General features: G+C 44.4%; 1 protein-coding gene across 2 annotated transcripts; it reads right to left on the bottom strand.

Moving 5' to 3' along the window:
* Positions 1–1,030: 1,030 nt before the first annotated feature.
* LOC146062642 (glutathione S-transferase 3-like) lies at positions 1,031–19,927 on the bottom strand. 2 transcript variants are annotated; one of them, XM_083174719.1, is made up of 7 exons: positions 19,787–19,927; positions 13,690–13,787; positions 10,298–10,349; positions 8,020–8,152; positions 4,282–4,423; positions 2,318–2,443; positions 1,031–1,489 (listed from the first exon to the last, which is right to left on the bottom strand). In XM_083174719.1, exons 2-7 carry the CDS (start codon positions 13,774–13,776, stop codon positions 1,367–1,369), a joined length of 663 nt encoding a protein of 220 aa, XP_083030845.1. In that variant the 5' UTR covers positions 13,777–13,787; positions 19,787–19,927; the 3' UTR covers positions 1,031–1,366. The 2 variants fall into 2 exon arrangements, with proteins under 2 accessions (XP_083030845.1, XP_083030846.1); XM_083174720.1 differs by lacking the exon at positions 19,787–19,927 and adding an exon at positions 19,467–19,485.
* Between the last annotated feature and the right edge of the window lie 165 nt (positions 19,928–20,092).

The following is a 20,092-nucleotide window of genomic DNA, read 5'->3' as shown; positions in this document are numbered from 1 at the left end:
GTCTCTTTCACAAGCCCTCCTGATCGCTGCTGGCCACAGTGATCAGGAATAAGGGAAATAATATATATTTTTAAGTATTCAGTGCTTGAAGTGCTGGTATACCATACCCACTTTGAGCACTGTATAGGGATAACCTGCATACAATTAAAGTGGTTCCAGCTTGAATTTCTTGCTACTCAAGTACGCCATCTGCATTTTGAGTGGTGCAGAGACTCTTAGGGCAGTATTCAATGAGAAAAGTTCTCCGTGTTTTGTGGAGAATTTGTGCTTTTTTCGCCTTGGACGGGGCATTTTGCTCTCCAAAAGCGAGCAACCCTATTCAATGTGAAATGTTCTCCGTCTTTCTAAGTGATTTTCGCCGTCTCTCTCCGTGTAGAAATTCTCCATCTTTTGATGGAGAGCTGGAATGTGAACTTTTAATCTAAAAGGGTTTTGTATTTAATTTTGGTGTCAAAAAAATCAGGAATTTTTTTCTGTGAAGGGGCATGTGATTTTTATTAATGTGCTTATAGCACATGAATATATATTTAATTTAAAAAAAATATATTTTTTTTTTATTTTTTTTTTATTTATTTTTTACACAGTGCAGCCAGCAGGGGGCCGGAGCGCTCGAGCCGCTCATTAGATATTCATATATTCACTGCACCCGTATGCACGTTCGGGTGCAGTGAATACTGGGTCCCCCGCTGGCTATAGGGGGGGGGCAGCCTGTGCTGCCTGGGTCCCAGGGGGGCCCCCTACCCTCACATATGTTCTGTGGCATCCAGGGAGACTTTAATCTCCCTGGATGCCACGTCCCACGGCTCCCTGTCAGCTCCCTGCCGCGGACGCTCGTCCGCTGCAGGGGTTAAGACTCGCCGCGAGTGGCGGCGAGTTTTAAAAACGTTGAATAGTGGGAGCAGGAGTGGCAGCGAGCCCTCCGGAACACGGAGAGTGCATGGAGAGCAAAATAAAACGCTCTCCATGCACGGAGAACTCCGTCATTGAATACTGCCCTTACTGAGAAGTTATACAAGGACACGTGTGCAAGGAAATTCTAAAATGTTTATTTGTGCCAACATGACTGTTAAGGAAAAATCAGTCTGGAGATGGATATAAAGACAGATCAGATAATATTTACAGACATATTTTAATGTAGATCTCAGTCATGCAATTTACAGTGCATGCTCCAATATCCTAACAAGTCAATGGGGCTGATGTATTAAGTCTAATAATGTGATAAAGTGGAAAGTGATAACGCACCAACCAATCAACTGTGTTTAAAAAAAATGGCCATTAGTAGTTGATTGGCTGGTGCATTTTCACCTTCCTCTTTATCACTTTACCAGGTGTAATACATCTGCCCAATATTCTTTCCTTTTTCACTTTAGCTGAAAAGTATTTTCCTCACAGTGTCTAAGTACTTTGCATTTGCCATTGGCTTCCGCGGGCTCCCCGGCTGCAGGAATTTCTTTATTGTCGGGATTTCACTGATTCTTTTCTTAAAAGCCTAAAGATTAAAATAAGAATAAAAGTTTTAGAAAATTAATAATGTAGCAGGAAAAATAAAACAATAGATTGGATACAGTTATATACGTATATGTAGCACTGGTACCCTTAGATGACAATGTACTTAAACGCTGTTATGTCTAAAAAGACTATCTGTACATACAACATGCAAAATGGAAAAGGCTTACATAGATCCAACTGAATATACTTAATTGGAGACAACCTCCACATACCTCCCAACTGTCCTGCTTTTCATAGGAACGTCACGGTTTTTGTGACGTTCCCGCATCCCACCCAGGGCCGGCAGTGACCCACCGCGAGGGGTGTGGGGCAGTTGGAAATCCAGTCCCCCGTGAATAGACACTGTGCACATGTACACCGCATTTATTCCCGCAAGCAGAGGGGCTGAGGGCATGGCCAGCAGCTCACAGAGCCGCTGGCCATGCCCCCACAGCGGCAGGAATGGGGGCGTGGTGTTGCACATATAGGTTGTTCCAGCAACCTGTGCGTGCATAGGGTCAATGGATAAATCAATCACTTTCAGGCATCAGTTGAAACCCTGATAAAGGTCAAACCATATACATGCAGAAATAAAGGTCCACCCCTGGGCACTGTTCAGTTTACCATTGAGGCAAATAATTACCAAAAACCCTGTAACCCATAAATCAGTTCTTACTAACCAAACGATTCTATCATCTCAACATAGGATAAAACACTAAAATAAGGAATTCATCCTAGTCACTGGGCAGAGCTACCACCACATAAGCAGGATGTCATACTGTAAAACCAACAATGAATCAGCAACACAAGTGATCACATAGAAGCTTACCTGTAAGTTAGGAAGGTCCTGTAGGATGTCAGCATGGAACTCTTCCACTGATAATATGGCATCTATGAGCTGTACGTCTGCCATGCTAAGCTGGTTTCCAACTAAAAATTCATGATGTTCTAAGGCCTAAAAAAAAAAATCTAATTAAAAACAATATATTAGCTGCATTCCCCACACTAGGTTCCTTATATGGAAGGTTGTTTAGTGATGTAATCCAACCGATCAGAAATGTATTTTATGATGGTCCACTGTACGGGATGCGATGAACACCCTCGCTGTCAAGATGCTGGTGGTCAGACTACCGATACCGGAAGACAGTCGCCAGAATCCTAATGTCGATGGAAATGCTGACGCCAAAATCCCAGCCGCTGGCTTTCTGATCATATGTATGCAGGGCAGGTTAGCGTTTGGCCCAGTGGTGGGGTTTAGGTACCATGGGGGGCATAGGGAAAGGCTGCGAGGAGGGAGGGATAGGAACTTAGAAGGAGGGGTAGCGTTAGGCTACGGGGCAGAAAGGGTTAGAGTGCAAGGTAAGAAGGTTAGTGTTAGGCACTAATGGGAGAGTTGTCACACTATAATAAGATATAAAATTTATTAATAACAACACATAGATATAATATCTATAAAATATATCATATTAATCAACACTGACATCTGTTGGGCACATTGATCAAAAAAGCATTGGAGATAATATTTCATATATTGCTTTTAGAAACTTAGTGTCAATAATGAAGCCAATTCTCACCAGCAATAACCACGGTTTCGGATATCCCTTGTAGGTTAATGTCCCGTTCAAATTGGTGCAAAGCAACACAACTAATCCAATGTGAGATAAAATTGCCTACAAGGTCTGATGTGCACACACACCAGGAGATTTCCCAATTTGTAGGTCCACAGTATTGATGTGCAATGCCGCTGTTATAGTTACATTCCCCCAGTGTCCTGGGGCGGCAATGGCTGGGAGGGGAGAAGGGGACAGTTGGTGAGGGGAGGGGCTGTACAGGAGCTGGAGACTAAGACCTGCTGTCCGCAGGTAACCTTACCTCAGCTTGAACTCCGGAGATCCGGCTCAGAATGTTGTGGGGCAGAGCTTGATGTGCCTCAGCACCCGCTCGTATCACCCGGCAATCTGGATCAGACGGTTTGCAGTCTTGTACGGGCAGCTGACTTAAGCCAAGTGTTTAGGTGCTATAACACCGGGCTTTTGCAGTGTGCACAACAGCTTGCAGCATGTGCTCACGGCACCTCTGTCGTGCTGCCCACCGACACCTCTGGTATCCAGCGTAAGATGAGCATACTCACAGTCTCCGTGTCTCCCGCAGGAACAATGAGCAGTCCAGAGGGGGGGTTGTGGTAGCAATAAATTGGGTGCAATCAGACCAGGGAGCAGCTGGTGGTGGCTTCAAAAGCAGGTATAAAGGTGCCCCAAAGTGTCAGTGTTTTAAATAGGAGGCTCTTGACGCGTTTCTCCGGAATAGCAAATTACCGGTTTCATCAGAAGATGTTGATTAATATGATATATTTTATAGAGCTTAATATATTTAATGGGAGATACTGATCCCATAAATGCATAACAGCCTTCATTGTGTACAATTATGTTTATTTTTTTTCCAAATTAAGTGCTATGAAGTCTCGTTTCCTATAAGTGCCGACTGCCTACACCAAAGTATTAAAAAAAAGCCATAATGAACTATTGGGGGTAAATTTACTAAAGCCGCTAAAAATGAAAAGAGGTCATCATTTCCTAGAATGCAGTAGAGAAATGAAAGACAGAATCCATTTGGTTGCTATGGGCAACTTCATTTTTTTCTGTGCACTTGTGCCAGATTACCATGCCTACAATAACTCTGGGAAACGGAAGGTGGCAGAATACATATAGAGTGATTTTACAAATTAGAATATTAAAAAGTAATCAAATTGAACAGTTTGTAGAAGTTGCAAAACATAAAAACCCCTATTCTTACTTTATTGTACACTGGAAAGTATCTGTTCAATGCTCTGTCTTTAATGAGACATTTTTGTTTCTCCTGATCAGCTTCAGGAAGGAAGAATGATGACAGGATCAGTGAAAGCAGGTCAGTGGTTCCATCTACGTACATGTCAATACTGTAATGAAATGAAGAACAGTCAGTGTATGTTAAATTATTCACTGGCCTGGCGTACCAGGTTTACTTTTGTACATACATCTACACCAGGGCTGCCTACTTTTAAAGTCTCCTCTCTGGGAGAAGCCCAGAGAGGAGACTGTCAGCAGTACTTCGGAGCGCGGGGCCTGATGTGGACGGCATCAAGCTCCGCCCCCAGTACTATAAATCCTACAATTTTGTGGGTCTTCGAGGAGGGGGCGGGACTAAATGATGTGCTTTGCAACTTTAGCCCCCCCCCCCCCCCCCAAAATAAAAAAACACGGATTGCAGTAATTTACCGCTGCAGTCAGGGAGATTCAGGGTGTGCCACTGGTATCGGGAGAGCTGCCCACCTTTCCGGGGGCAGGAAAGGGGAACCAGATTTTCGGGAGCCTCCTGGTTATTTCAGGAGGGTAGGCAACCCGGATCTAAACTTAGGCTACGGGTTCGTTTTACGCGGGACCCGCTGCGCTCGCCACACTTTATAAAAAGTGTGTGTGGGGGGGGGGGGGGCGGCTAAATCGCATCATATGCAAATCGCATGCGATATTTGCATAAGATTTTCATGCGATTTGCATACGATGCGATCTGCAGGGAAGTGGTGCCGTGAAACTACACAAGTACCTGAATTTCAATAGCATTTAGAAAACCTACACTTAAGGGGCATACACACGGAGAAATGTGTGCTAAGCGATTTTGCTAAGCTACACAAGGTAGGAGATTTCCCTGTGTCCAGGTCACCCATGCAGAGGACACACACATACGCATGAAAAAAAAGAAGCAGGGTAGTGGTTCAGAATGAGAGATCTCGATCACTATTCAGTGCACACAGAGCAATTTGTAGTCACTTGCTACGCAATTTGACTAGATTTTGACTGCACTGACTTAACTAGCAAGCGCATCACCATCGCTCCGGGGCATGCACACGGAGAGATCTGTGCTTACACACAAAATTGCTCCGTTTGTATGCCCCTTTAGACAACCTGTTTATACTATAGCTATACTAAGAAGTATGGTTTGAATTCACTTAATCATAATATTATTATTATATAGGTGGTTCATAGTGCATTACATATTGTATATGCAGATACAGTGCAAACATAACATGAAATAAATGATGTGAAGAGCGTTACATTCAAAATGTTGCACAATACAGGAGGATACAAAAGATATAAAAACCCAGGCATTATTCTGTATAATAGAGGCCCATTCCAGTAGCGCACGCAGGGGGGGTTTCTGAGTACCCAGAAACCCCTCCGGGAGTCTAAGGACCCTAGGCTGAAAGCTGAGGGTCCCCTCTTTCCATTGGTACAAGAAATTAAAAAATCGGCCCTTGGGAACCGGAGATATCTGACTTCAAGGTAGTGGTCCCCATCCAAGCCTGTTAATTGCTTTTCCAACGCAGATATTTCAGGTTCTGTCTGACTTAGAGTTTTTCTGAGGGTGTATATTCCAAAAGCTGGGACTCTTCCCCCTTTGAGAGACACTAGTAACTTGTCTCTACTGTTCCCAGAACCAGAGATATCAGCCTTTCAGCAGCTGGTTACTGCTCCAGCTCCACACAACTGGTATGTAGTTTTATTTACTCACTGGCAGATTGCTCTGCCTCCTGAACTCTGATCCCCTAGTCCCCAATAGCATTTGGTAGGTGGGATTCTCTAGTTTTTAATTCCATTAAAATCTAAGAAATATATTTTTGGGAACTGGAGATATGTGCAGTTAAGCAAGCTGTCCTCCCACCAGAAAATAATGAATAATAAGCCCACTCCACTATACTGTATATATTTATTATTATTTATATACATTTGGTCTATCTGATGTGGCATTGCTCCGCCCCTCTGGAAACCCCCTTCTGAAAATCCTGCGTTTGCCACTGCATACATCAACACAAGTGATTAAACTTGTAATACAATTCCTTGCATATGGTAAATAGTGCTCCAGTCAGCTACTAACTGACAGTTTGGAGCTGGGTACGTGGCATTTAGGAGCATAATTTATTGTACGCAATGAGTTTGATCATTCACATAAAATTTTATTTTATTAGAAAAGAGCCCCTAAATCTTATAAAGGCAGTAAGTCCAAACTAAATATCAAACATTCACTCATTAGTGAGTGAACAATGTTCTCTAGTTAAAATACCTATATTTTAAATAATCTGATTGTCTTTTCCAATGGTTCCCAAACTGTGTGCCTTGGCTCTCTGGGGTGCCAGAAGGCTTTTGGGTTGGTGGTCCAGGACCAAATCCAATTATTCAAAGTGATTGGCAGCAACTACTGTAGCACTGGTTTTGCCTATCATAAAATATGTGGGCACTCAGAAGCACAATTGTACACCACCTTAGTGAAATTTACAATTTTTTTCCATATTTATCAGCAAAAACGTTTATCCTAGTAGTACTGTAAAAACAATTCTAACAATTCTAATACTCAAGGGTGCCGTAATTCAAGAACGTTTGGGAACCACTGGTCTGTACGATGAAAGAAACCAGAATGAACCAATGTTTTGTCCTGGGATAATGACAGTCCTATTGGCAGCCATACAAGTGCAGTAATTATATATTCTGACAAGGTTACACCCAGATTTGTAGTATACTGTATTGGTAGCGCAATAACAAAAGCCTTCCTATTTTGTGTAAATATATGGCATTACTATTGCCACACAGCTGGTACCATGCACAATATGGGTAAAACAGAACATGGGCATAGCTCTTTTCTGCCACAGCATATAATTTATAGGTGATGTGTTCAGCATCCCGGCGATGTGGATGCCGGCATCCACAATCCCAACAATCCCAGCTACTGCCAGGAGACCAATACTGGAATCCCAACAACAATGAGAATTCCGGTGCTGCAATCCAGACTTCCAGGATGCCGAACTTAAGTATGCAGGACTGGTTAGTGTTGGGCCGAGGGGTGTCTGTAGGCACTAGGGGGGGAACTTAGTTTAGACACTAAGGGAGGGGGCAGAAAGTTTGGTTTAGGCTGTGGGGTGGGTAAGATTAGGCTGTAGCGGAGAAAATAATGGTTAGTCTGCCTTGGAGGGACTGATAGGGTGGGGGGGGGGGGCAGGGAGAGGATAAGTATACTTACGCAACACCTATAGGGATTCCCTTCATCTGGATTGATGGCGTCAGTATGCTGACCGCCGGTATCCCCACCAACGGTCATCCGTATGTATCCCGTTATTAAAAATAGCAGATCATGACCTGCTGTTTTTGAAAAGGTTTGTCCCAATGCCAATATGTTGCATAACTTTCCAGAGTGTTTGCACCCACCATGCACTGCCATCTATAGATATTATTGCGCCTATAAAAGTGTATGGACTTAACCCAAAAAGGGGATTTTTATTGTCATACACCTACAAATACAATTGTTTTCAAGTATTAGTTATAAAAATGTTTACATTTCTATTACAAACAGCAATAATTGAAAGATTTATTGGTGAGAATACATTGCTGGATATGCATCTGACTGAGCATGTGCACGTAAAATGTGCCATTTCATGTGTGCATCTTTTCCAGCACCTCCAAGTCTACATAAATCCCTTGAAGTCAATGTGTAACATAAGGCACTTACTAAGCTTTTTCTTTCAGGTCCTTTCCATACATGTTGTACTTTCTGGCAATGTAATTCAGGATGGCTCTTGTTTGTACAAGTTTCAGCCCATCTATTTCTACCATTGGGATTTGTTGAAACATCAAATCTCCATCTAAAGAGGCAAAGAAAATGAATGCATTATGTTTCAGCTCGCAAACAAATTAGAAAATGCATTTACTTCCAAGTGAATTAATAGGCTATATTTTCATGGCTAATTGTTCCTCACAAAATTTCTGCTTCTCCTGCACATAGGCAAACAAGTTCACTTAATCTTAGCCCTTATCCAGAGACATAACTCCATAGCCACAGTATACAGAGGTGCAGGCAGGGCCAGCTCTACCATTAGGCAGCTGCCTAGGGTGTTGGGATCTGGGGGGCACCCCTGAGTCTTCCCATCACAAAATGAAGGATGTCTATGAGGAAGACATCCTTGTAAATGCAGGTGGCGGCTGAGGTACTTCTAAGATGCCATCTTTACACTTTCAGTTGAGGGGCTGAAAAGTAGGTCCTGGGGGCAGAGTGGGGTTTGGGAGGGTGGTGTTTTGAAGAATGAGGTTTTGTCTAGGGTGCGGAGCATAGCCAGATTAAGGGAAGGGGTGCAGGGGATACTTTACCCAATGCCCCCCACCTATCAAAGGCCCCACTGCCTATGCACTGTGACCAAACTAGATCTCCCAATTCCCATCCCAGTGTGTAAGTAGTACAGAGGATCCTGGCGCCAATAATATATAGATCTTGGAATGGGTCATGTTGGGAGGTATGCAAATCTTAACCCCCCCCCCCAAGGGCCATACTTATTGACATGTGGAGGTCACACTGCCTTCATTCCCTCCATAAAAAGGAGACAACATACCTCTGTTTTGCGGAGCGGTGCTGGTCTCCCCCCTAAAATGCCTGAAGCCTGTTAATAAAGCTGGCGCAGGCCCGGCAGTATCACTAAAGAGTAATTATCAACTTTTGACCTAAACTTATTCTGCTGGGTGTTGTGGTTGAAGTGGGACTGGAATCACTGGAGGCCAAATACTGGTGACATGTGCAACATATTTTGGCCAAATGCAGTATGAGGAGAATATTTCCTAGATTTTTTGTTCTCTGTAATCCAGACGTTATTAGTAAGAGGCGTCACCGTGGGAACCCTGACTGGGTGGGACTTGGATAATTGGCCTAAATACTCTGAATGTCGCTTGTGCTTATTTCATATTAATGTGGCCATGGAAGAACTTTGAAATTAACTTGTACAGTATACACCAAAATGCCTGCAGCAATCATAAGCCCTGCTACTAAGAGAACATAAATTGTTGAAGCAAGACAAACTGATTAACTACTGTAGCTACGCATGACACACCCATTCCTCTGTTCCTGCTTAACTGCTCTTATTTAGAGGTTTCATATAATTTCTAAGCACTTCATGCTAAATCATATTTACAGCCCCCCAAAAATCAAGTCTTTTATTATGAAGAATATATGCTTGATAATTATACAAACATGTCTGCATCATACTTGCCTACTTTTGAAAACTACTTTCAGGGAGATTATAGTTGGCAGTAGAATTTTTCACATTGATCCAGTTCCATATATGGAGAGATGGTGAAAAGAGATTGTGAACGTGGCACCTAGAAGTGTGGGGGTGTACTGCTACATCTGAGAGGCATCTTCTAAAATGACTTACATCCAAATGTAGATGAGCCCCAAAGCCGTTAGTAACAGATACTATACTGTACTGTACATGCTAAACAAAAGTCACTGATACGAGTCAGGGATTGTTCATTTAATGTGTTTTATATGTGGCTCCATATAAATGGCCACAAGATGCATGTAGCCATAGGGATCATTGTGTTTTGTCACCAATACTGGGATATGGCGATATGATGATTCAAGGTAAATGTATCTCTCTCATTCCTTTTTGTCCCCCAAAACTCTAACATAATGTGGGCTAGGTGAAATGAGGGAGATTGCTGCTATTTCAGGGAGTCTCCTGTATAATGCAGGAGGGTAGGCAACTATGGTCTGCATGTCATTGTCACCATTCTTCTTTAGACTTAAAGGTGGCAAGAAACAAAATGATCCCACCACCTGAGCTGTAGGAACAATGGGATACATTTATCATACCCACACATCACTTCCTGCTTCACCTCTGTACCGAGCAGGATGCCGAATTGCGATCCTTATAAGTAAAGGATTCTTTTATTTGTCTTTCAAGGTTCCCAATGGTGGTCATAGGACCGAAAACTGACTATCATAATAAAACATACTGTACCTTTAAGCAACTTTTCATAATCACTCTTTGTTTCAACATATTCCTCTTTGAACTGTAAATGCAAAAGTAGAAATATTAAAGTCTATCAAATGTGACACATACTGTATTATGGCATATTTACAGTTCGACAAATTTGCATATGGGGGTTATTCTGGTTCACTCGGAAAGGCCACAATCACACTCGAATGGACAAAACCATATGCACTGCAGGTGGGGCTGATGTAACATGTGCAGAGAGAGTGAGATTTGGGGGTTCTATTGTTTCTGTGTTCAGAATAACCCCCATAGAGTGTAAGTATAACCATTAGCAAACTTCATTGTATAAATGTACTAAAAAGTGTAGGCTAATGACCCGTCAGTCTGGTTTTCTCTTGCTCGGAGTCTGACCTATCAGAATATTGTCATTCATGTTGCAGCTCCTTTCAGAGCAAGACTAAACAGGATCCACCCTTAATTCAGTTGACTACAGGTAAAAGAAGTGAGGTTTTTTGTTTTTTAGAAATATATTTTCAAGATGTTTTTTGTCCAAAATATATTTTTTCGGTAACTGTGTAGTTTTACGGTGGCACCTTATGCTATGCTCTCAGCGTAGCCCAAAGGCAGCCTAGCGCAGTCAGCGTAGTGTCCCCGCAGCAGCCCTGCGTAGTCAGCGTAGTGTCCCTGTCAGGCAGCGTAGTCGCCGTACTGTCCCCGCGAGCTGCAGCTCTGTCCCCGGCAAGCCTAGTGAGCGCCTGTCACACAGCGCCGGTAACCGCCAGATCACCTGCGCTGGCGGACTCAGGTGGATAAGCGATCATGCGGGCACCAGCGGAGAGGTGCTCCATCTGCCTGAGACGCACAAGCACCTCATATGCTTGTGCGTCTCAGTAAATCTTGCGGCAGGGTACAGCAACCCTGCCTGTGTCCACTTCAGGGAGATGGACAGGGCTAGTGTCGTGCACAAAGGGGGGGTGCGGTGTGCAAGTGTGTCTGATGCACAATAAAGAATGCATTTGCCTGTGCTCCATGTTACATACTGGCAAATGCGCCCATTTCAAACCGCCATTATCCATGCCAGCCCAAAACATGGCGAGCGAAATTGGTATGCGTCCTCCCGACCTGTTCATACCACTACTATTCACGTCGCCGTGGAGTTGATTTTATGGTACTCTTTACCTAGAACGGCGCCCACGATGTCCATCGCGGTCATCGGGGGTAAAAAATCGCGGGCATCGCATGCACTAAAAAAACGGGTGCGACGCGATGCCCGCGATTTTCCCATAGGGATCAATGTTAAAAGTGTGATTGGACGCGATTTTAGTGTTAAATGCCTCAATGCCCGCGATTTTTCCATAGGAAACAATGTTAAATGGGCCACAGAGCCCTAATAGTCCCCCTAAAGTCTTAAATGGCCCCCACAATTTTTAACGCCACCCCACGATCAACGTGAACCCGAAGCGTGGCGAGCGCAGCGAGCCCGCGAGGGGCGGCGGTGCGCGTCCTCCGACCTTTTCATACCCCCACTATCCACGTCGGTGTGGAGTTGAGAATAGAATAGTGTGGCGAGCGCAGCGAGCCACCGTGCCCGAAGCGTGGCGAGCGCAGTGAGCCCCGTGAGGGGACGCGGATACCTGTGAAGCCCGCGAAGGGACGCGTTTACCTGTGAAGGTATCCGTGTCCGCTCGCCACGCTTCGGGCTCGGTGGCTCGCTGCGCTCGCCACACTATTCTATTCTCAACTCCACGCCGACGTGGATAGTGGGGGTATGAAAAGGTCGGAGGACGCGTACCGCCGCCGCTCGCCACGCTTCGGGTTGACGTTGATCGTGGGGTGGCGTTGACAATTGTGGGGGCCATTTCTGACTTTAGGGTGACTATTTGGGCTCTGTGGCCCATTTAACATTGTTTCCTATGGAAAAATCGCGGCCATTGAGCCATTGAACACTAAAATCGCGTCGAATCACACTTTTAACATTGATCCCTATGGGAAATCGCGGCCATCGCATCGCACCCGTTTTTTAGTGCATGCGATGGTCGCGATGGGCGCCGTTCTAGGTAAAGAGTACCGATTTTATAAAGTGTGGTGAGCCCAGCAGCCACCAAGCCTGAAGCATGGCTAGTGGCCGCATAAAATGAGCCCGAAGCGTGGCCAGCCCCGTGTGGGGACGTGTATTCCGCATCCACTCGATGGCTCGCCACACTTTATAAAATCAACTCCGCACCGACGTGGATAGTGTGGGTATGAACAGGTCGGGAGGACGCGTACCGCTGCGCTTGCCACGCTTCAGGCTGGCATGGATAGTGGAGGTGTTTCAGGAACTGTCATGTCAGGCAGGTTAAAAATGGTAAGGAAAGTGTTTTTGGAGCCGGACTGGATGTGTCACCTCTATATGGCTGTTAGGAATGCTAGAGATTGGGGCGTAATTTAGTTATGCCAAACTACCTTTATGTGTATCCGGTTTAGTAATCATAAACCTAGTGTCGTTTAGATGGTGTCTGGTTAAAAATGGTCAATGGCTCCCACACAATGTTATAAGCGCTGACTGACTACGCTAACTGTATAAGCTCCGGTTAGGCGTGAACGTACAAACAGTCGCAGACACAAGCTAACTACGCTGGCTGCGGGAACACAACGCTGATACTGACAGGGACACTACACTGACTACGTAACTGCCGCCGTGAAAGTATCTCTTTTTGCTAATTTCTGCAGTTTTAGAAATGCCAGAATGCACTAGAAACTAGGATAGACTGATATCTTCAATTGTGAATTCACATTCATCTCTTGCTGTCAGAGTACAGCTAACATCGGTCATTTGTACCTGGTTCTCCATTTATGTAAATGGTGATTCCTCTTATATTTTCAGTAAATTAACATAATTACTATTACCCGTCTTTATATATTTTATGCTTGGTGTTAGTTGAACAGCTACATGAAAAGTTCTGCAATTACCAAGGAATAAGGATTGATTTGGTGGGAAAGTTGGGATAATTGCCAAAACCAAAAATCTATTAAAAAAAAAAAAATTATCGATGGCCATGTAGGAAATGTAGGTCTAAAGGGGGAGATTCAGAAGGGGATGCACTTGCAACCTCCTGCACAGTTTCCCGGTGTTCCTGCGCAAATGCAAGATGGGTCTAGCGATCGCATAGTAAAACTGCAAAAGCCTCTGCTTCATTGACAGGGAAATGTGTTCGCGGGTAGGGATGGCTGTGGTCTATTGAAACTGGGGTGTCTCACCCCTGTTTTCAGGGAGTGACCAGGCAAGGTATTGGGCACCTAACCAGTGTGGCTATACGTTAAGATGGCCCTGATCACTAAACTTTTCCTGAAGTCCTGTTCATTATTTGGTGAGGAGAACACCAGTCATTTAGGTCTCATAGGCCTGTGACATTACATTATGTGATTATACTTGCCTCAACACCAGCTGCAGCTAATAGCCACCTAACACACTCCATTCTTCCACGTCCATCGAAGTAGTGAAGTACTGGCGTTGTAGACATGATTACTTTACCTAAAAAACATGCAATTGATTGAAATAATTACAATCTATATAGTATAATTTCATATAATAGTCCCAAATATATGGCAATTTCTTTCCTTAAAACAGGGATGGGGAACCTTCGCCCTTCAGCTGTTGAGGAACTACACATCCCAGCATGCCCTTATACAATTTTGCTATTTGGCCATGCTAAAAATGGTTAAACAACCAGAATGCTGATTAATTTGTTACTGCACCTCTTTAGTACTGATGTTAGTTTGAACCTGTCATATGAAATAATGAGGTGGATAAAAGGGTAAATAATGTTATTTGCATTTTGGATATGTGTATCCTGACATATCTACATAATGAGATACCTCCAGGACTCCCAGGAAGGTAGGCTAAACTGCCTGCTGTGCTACAAGAAAATGGCCTGAGCTCTCCACTAATGAAGACTAAAAAAATAAAAACACAGAAAATCCACCAAAGTTAAATTTACCTCCAATTAAGTTCAAATGATTTCATTTTGGTATCAGAATATTTGGTAACAGTTTAATGTTATCCATGTATAGTAAAAAGTTAGCATACAAATAATTACGCACGGGTATATAGACGAGCAAAATATGTGGATTGATTTACACTACAAAATATATTTATTTTTTCTAAGCATATTTATAAAGGAAAAATTGCTCTCAAATATTTTCACTATTTTTTTTAACTCTGTAATACCTGTTTACTGTGAAATATGAAAAAAAAAAATCTCTAGATGCCATTATTCTCTACCTAGTGATATAACACCATTATTCTCAAAGTTATTCATCATGTTAATTATCGGGGCCGGAGCAATTTATCATGGTCCGAAAATCTGCTGTCTCCACTTATCTTTTCACTGTTACTTTCATAGCAGTAAAAGATAGCTAAGTTGAGTCTGACCCGGCAGTGCTAGTGCATCTGGGTGAACTACCGTTTACACAGGTGTACAAAGCCCCGATATCCTACAGATGGCGGAATGTATTAAAATACATTGCCGCCCCTTGCACCGATGTTGATCACATATTTACCAACATATACGATCAACATTGCAGTGCAGTGATGGCGGCCCCAGCGATACCTGTGATGTGTGTGCGGGGGGGTCTCAGTCCCATCCCCGGGCTCTCCCTCACCGGGAAGCAGATGTCCTGGGCGCCTCCTCCTACCCACTACAGCGGGAAGGACCTCCTGCTGTGTTGCTAGGGGGAGGAGGAGTTTGACTGAGGCATGCCCGGGAGTGCGGTCAGCCACCTGGATGGCTATACACTATGTAGTGTTCATTCTAGCACCCGCATGCAGTTCCTCTTCCCTGCCTGGGGTGTCGCTGTCTGCTGTGGTGTTTCTAGCACAGCTCTGGTTTGCATATCAGTGCTGATATACAGACCACACTATGCTAGAAGCACTACAGCAGGCAGCGACACCCCAGGAATGGAAGAGGAACTGCATGGGTTTTCAAAGATGGCGAGTGCTAGAATGAACACTGCCTGTGCAGTGAAAATGCGTCGGCTGGGTCTTATTACATTTGAAAAAATGTCCTTTAGTACATCCCACCCAGAAGGAGCCTGAAAGGGATCCACAAATTGGGCTGCATCCCACAGGTAAGCCATCAGAAGATGGTGAATACTTCCTCAATCATGCTCCGAATATATATCTTCATTGATAAACAGCCCCAAAAAAGGTTCATACAGTAATGTTTTACATTTTTGGTAAATGAAAGCAACAGGAATGTGATCTTGGGATGCCACATGCAGAGTTGCCTCCAATTGCTGAGAACAGATTAGGGGCGGGATGTATTAATATACATCGCCGCCCTTCACCGGCTGTCCGCAGCGATGCCAGCGCATATGTACTAACATATGCGGCTGGCATCGCGATGCGGTGACAGAGCCCCCCCGCGATACCTGTACACTGTTGTGCGGGGGGGTCTCCGTCATCTCCCTGCCGCCTGGCTCTCCTCTCACGCCGGGGACAGCTAAGCAGGCTGTCCCCGGCGCCTCCTCCTCCCCCCTGCAGCCGGAAGGACGTCCGGCTGCGTTACTAGGGGGAGACAGGGCTTACCTTCCGGGTCCAGGAGGACCTGGACCAGGTAAGCAAGAGGGAGGGGGAGTCGGCGGGTTTGCGGCGGAGGCGTCGGGCGACGAAAAGAAGCCCATAGGCTTCTATAGGGTATCACCACCCAAAGGTGGCGATACCCTTCCCTGCGGTAACGTGGCGACGGGGTTTTAATACATAGGAAAATGCGGTAAAACAGGGTTTTACCGCATTTTCGCGTTAGTACATCCCACCCTAGGTCATGGCTGTAGGTCTAGGTTCCACATGCACAAACTGACTACATTTAGCACAGAATAGCTTGAGTACCCTCATCAGCCAGCATCATGTGACAAATCATCATGACTCGGGCGATGCTCAGAACAGAGTCAGAAGCATGAGACCACCATGGGAAGTGAGTACTCATGGGGGGGTGAAGGGAGGCCAAGCGGTGTTGCAGGGAAGGGAAACACTGTGGCCATATTTGGGAGGGGGGGGGGGGGCAAATAAGGGGGTCATTTAATGGATAGGGCCCAAACAACTTATGGTGTGTACACACAGGTACAATCACCCTGCGATTCTGACTTTATAGTCAGAATCACATCGGTATCGCACGCAGATCGCAAGGGTTTTAACCTTTGCAATCCCGATGCGCGCTCCCGTATCGAAAGATAGATAGTCTTGGCTGCCTTGACTATATTAGTGCAGATCTGCACTATATAGCCAAAATTGTATGCCATCGCATGCATGCCGTGCGATGCGATATGATCGCATCGGGAATCGCATCGCACGGCACAACTCACGTGTGTACACACCATTAGTTTCCCTAGGGCCCCTAAAAAGCATTAGTAAAGTATTTTCACATTTACAGTTCCCCGGGTTGACATTAAATGCATTACATAAATACAACTGGTGCATTTAATGTCAACATGGGTAATGTAGGGTCAGCTGTAAACTTGAAAACACTGATAGGTTATGGGTGTGGATAGGTCTAGAAGAGGCCATGAGGACAGATAAAAGTTTCTAAACTTGGAGAGAGAACTTTCTTATCATTAGCTTATTTTTCATTTAAACCCTTGAAAAAATGGAATATAATTTTTTTGGTACTTGTTTCCCAGATAGCTTAGTGGGCTATTCTGCGTAAGAAAATTGCATGCCATTTTTGCTTGGCATGCGATGCGATTTTCCTATGTAATTTTTTCACTGCTCTCTGGCAGTGAATACATTACATACATCGGGTGCGATCGCATCCGATATCGGATCCTATGTTACAGGCTGCGATGCCATTTAATGTACTATACAATTAAATGACATACAATGTAATTTATTAATGTGATTTAGGGCCCCCCCCACTATTCACGCCACATCGAAGCGTGGCGAGTGCATCGAGTCCCGCGAGGGGCGGCGGAACGCGTCCTTCCGACCTTTTCATACCCCCACTATCGTCACGGATCCCTCCCAGCATACCCTGCGGCTGGCGCCGTGCTCTGCATATGCGCAGATGGACTCCTGGGTCACAGACCCGGAAGTCCAGCACCGGCGCCGCATCGCAAGGGACAGCTCTTATCACAAGAGCTGTCCCTTGCGTTAATAACGGCATATGTTAGAACATATGTGGTTATTAATATTGCGATGCCCGGCGAAGGGGGGCGTTAGAGGGATGTTAGAACATCCCGCCCAAAATCTTCTAGCAAATATCCCAATGTGTACAAACAGATAAGAGGCATACTATAGCTGGTCAAATATACAGTGCAACCTCTATGTTATTCAGTTGTGTTTGTAAAATGTAATTCTAGTAGTGTACAAGTGTATAAACTATATAAATGCAAATGACTGTAGTCCGATTATATGGATCTTCCCAGACTACTTTCCACTACTAAAGCTAAGGGGTCTATTTACCACATATAAAACACCACATAAACCATGAGAAAACCGTAATCTCTGAATAATACCAGTAATGGAAGTAAAGAGTTTATTAAGCATCTGGGGCCTGTATGAAATCGGACGCATCATAGGATCAGCAAAAATATGCTAATACAACAGCTGTGGGTATTTGTACAGAGATGTGCCCACTGGCAGTGTCTGATGTGCCGCTTGTGTGCAAAGACGCACCATCATTTCTTTGAACAGTCCTAGGATTGCTCAGGCTGCATTGTAAGTAAGCAGCTGAAGCCTTTACAGCTCCATACCAAGACACATTCGCAAGCTAAGATGGGGAACACACAAAGGTCAATGTGGCCGAAGACTCCAGCCTACATGGACAAAATGGATGCCATAGCACTGAAGGGGTTGCAGCGCCATCTTTAAATGACAATGGGCGTGTTTTAACATTTATATGTAGTGCTCTATGCATAGTTAAATGTATTTATGTTTAAGAAGTGATCAAATTGATTTTAAAGGGATAAATGTACTTACTCTGTATGACTGGGGAAGGAATCACCAGCTTCTGTGACTCAAAGGCCCCCATACACTAGTCCGAGTTGGGCCCGATTTCAATGAATTGAAATGAGAAAATCATGTGAAATGAGCCCAAATTGGATGTGTTTGACATCCAATCGGGTCGATGCGTGGTCCCATTACGCATTAGAGACAGGAAACGGAGGTCAGACCTGCTGCACGTCCCACCTACAACTCTGATCACCTCTAAGTGGCAGGCAATGGGGTCGCATGCGATACATCGCATGTCAAAGGAGTCCATGGAATGTATTCTGGGAAGCTCAAGAGGTATTGGATGGCCAAACACTGCCTGGAGATTTTGCAGCAGTGTATGGCCACCTTAGGAAATGAGATGCTAATTGCCATTTTCTAGCAGGAGGTCTGATGAATGGTGGGGAAAGACTTTTCTTATCAATTACCTAGCTCACCACAGGTGATGGCAATCATATATTACCAGGGAAGTCCAGGAACAGAGCATTTTCTCCTAGGAATAGCCATCGACCATCGATGATTTGAAATAATCGATGGTTTATGGCCGATGTCGAATAGTTTTGACATCGATGGGGGAGAACCAGATGGTTTCCCACCATCGATGTCAAGCTTAAATGAATAGTTTCGTTTTTGGTTTTTACCCAAGGAGCCGGGACACGGAGCATAGCTGGCACCCGCAAATCCCCGCCCCCAGAGGCCAATCAATCAAAGAAAATGGATGACCATCGATATCCATTGGATAGTTATGAACTATCGATGGTCAGTTGCACTTTCGCCATCGATGGCAAAGGCAATGATGGGTATGCCTATTTTCTCCCTGAAGGAGAGGGTCAGGTAGGCAACCCTGGTCAAAACAATACTTGCCTACCTGACCCTCTCCTTCTGGGAGAAAATGTTCTGTTCCTGGACTTCCCTGGTAATGTATGATTGCCATCACCTGTGAGGAGCTAGGTAATTGATAAGAAAGGTGTTTCACCACAGGTGATGGCAATCATACATTACCAGGGAAGTCCAGGAACAGAGCATTTTCTCCCTAAAGGAGAGGGTCAGGTAGGCAAGTGTGGGCAACACCAATGTTTTTTTTTCCCCCTTTACAAATTATAGGTAAAACTGCGAATAAGTCTCCCATACTGAATAAAATAGAACTATATCATGTAATGTAAGGCAAGGAGAGGCACATTATTATGCAATCACTTCTCTGTCACTAGGAGAGGTTATTGTACTTACATAGATGCTTCTTTAGCAGGAACAATGCCTGAAGGCAGATAACTGGTTTAACTGGATCTAATTCAATGCTGCAGTATGAACTCTAATTTTGCACTATAAAAATGTCATTGCATTGGAATCTATCTGTACCAGCACAGAATACATGGTGTTATCACTAGCCTTTCATGGGGACATATATTATTAGTATATGTTATCTTCTAGAGAGAATCAAAGATTCAGCAAACTTCAGCAATAACTTCTGTAGAGAGCGGTTTAAATAGCTGCAAATAGAGTAATACAAAATCTTACCCTATTTGCATCTTATCTTATATGCAGCTTACCCTATGTGCAGGTTACAGAGCCCAGCAACAGCGAAGTGATGTGCACAATCTGGATCGCTCAGTCACTGCTGCTACTAGTGCCAAAAATCACTGAATTATATACAGGGCGGGGCCTCAAGGTGTAACCCAGCAATCCGGTTGGATCACACTGGTGTAAGATTTGCATGCAGGAGAACGTACACCTATGTCGATTTTACAGTTGGAAACTCGGAAATTCGTCCCTGGGAGAGTGATCTGGAGACTCCTACTGTAACTAGCAATCATAGCATACAGTGTAATACTAATAACTGGCCATCTGCAGCAGTA

The sequence above is a fragment of the Crinia signifera genome, chromosome 3, assembly GCF_055691185.1.
Source record: "Crinia signifera chromosome 3, ASM5569118v1, whole genome shotgun sequence".
NCBI classification, from domain to species: Eukaryota; Metazoa; Chordata; class Amphibia; order Anura; family Myobatrachidae; genus Crinia; species Crinia signifera.
Note: the sequence above shows the minus strand (reverse complement) of the source record. Positions and strands in the feature narration are given on the sequence as shown.

Coding starts and splice junctions, on each gene's coding strand:
- LOC146062642 (XM_083174719.1), bottom strand. CDS start 13,776: ATGTCTACAACGCCAGTACTTCACTACTTCGATGGACGTGGAAGAATG. Junction 10,350..13,689: donor TAGCTGCAGCTGGTGTTGAG/GCAAGTATAATC, acceptor TTGCATTTACAG/TTCAAAGAGGAATATGTTGA. Junction 8,153..10,297: donor TTATGAAAAGTTGCTTAAAG/GTACAGTATGTT, acceptor TTGCCTCTTTAG/ATGGAGATTTGATGTTTCAA.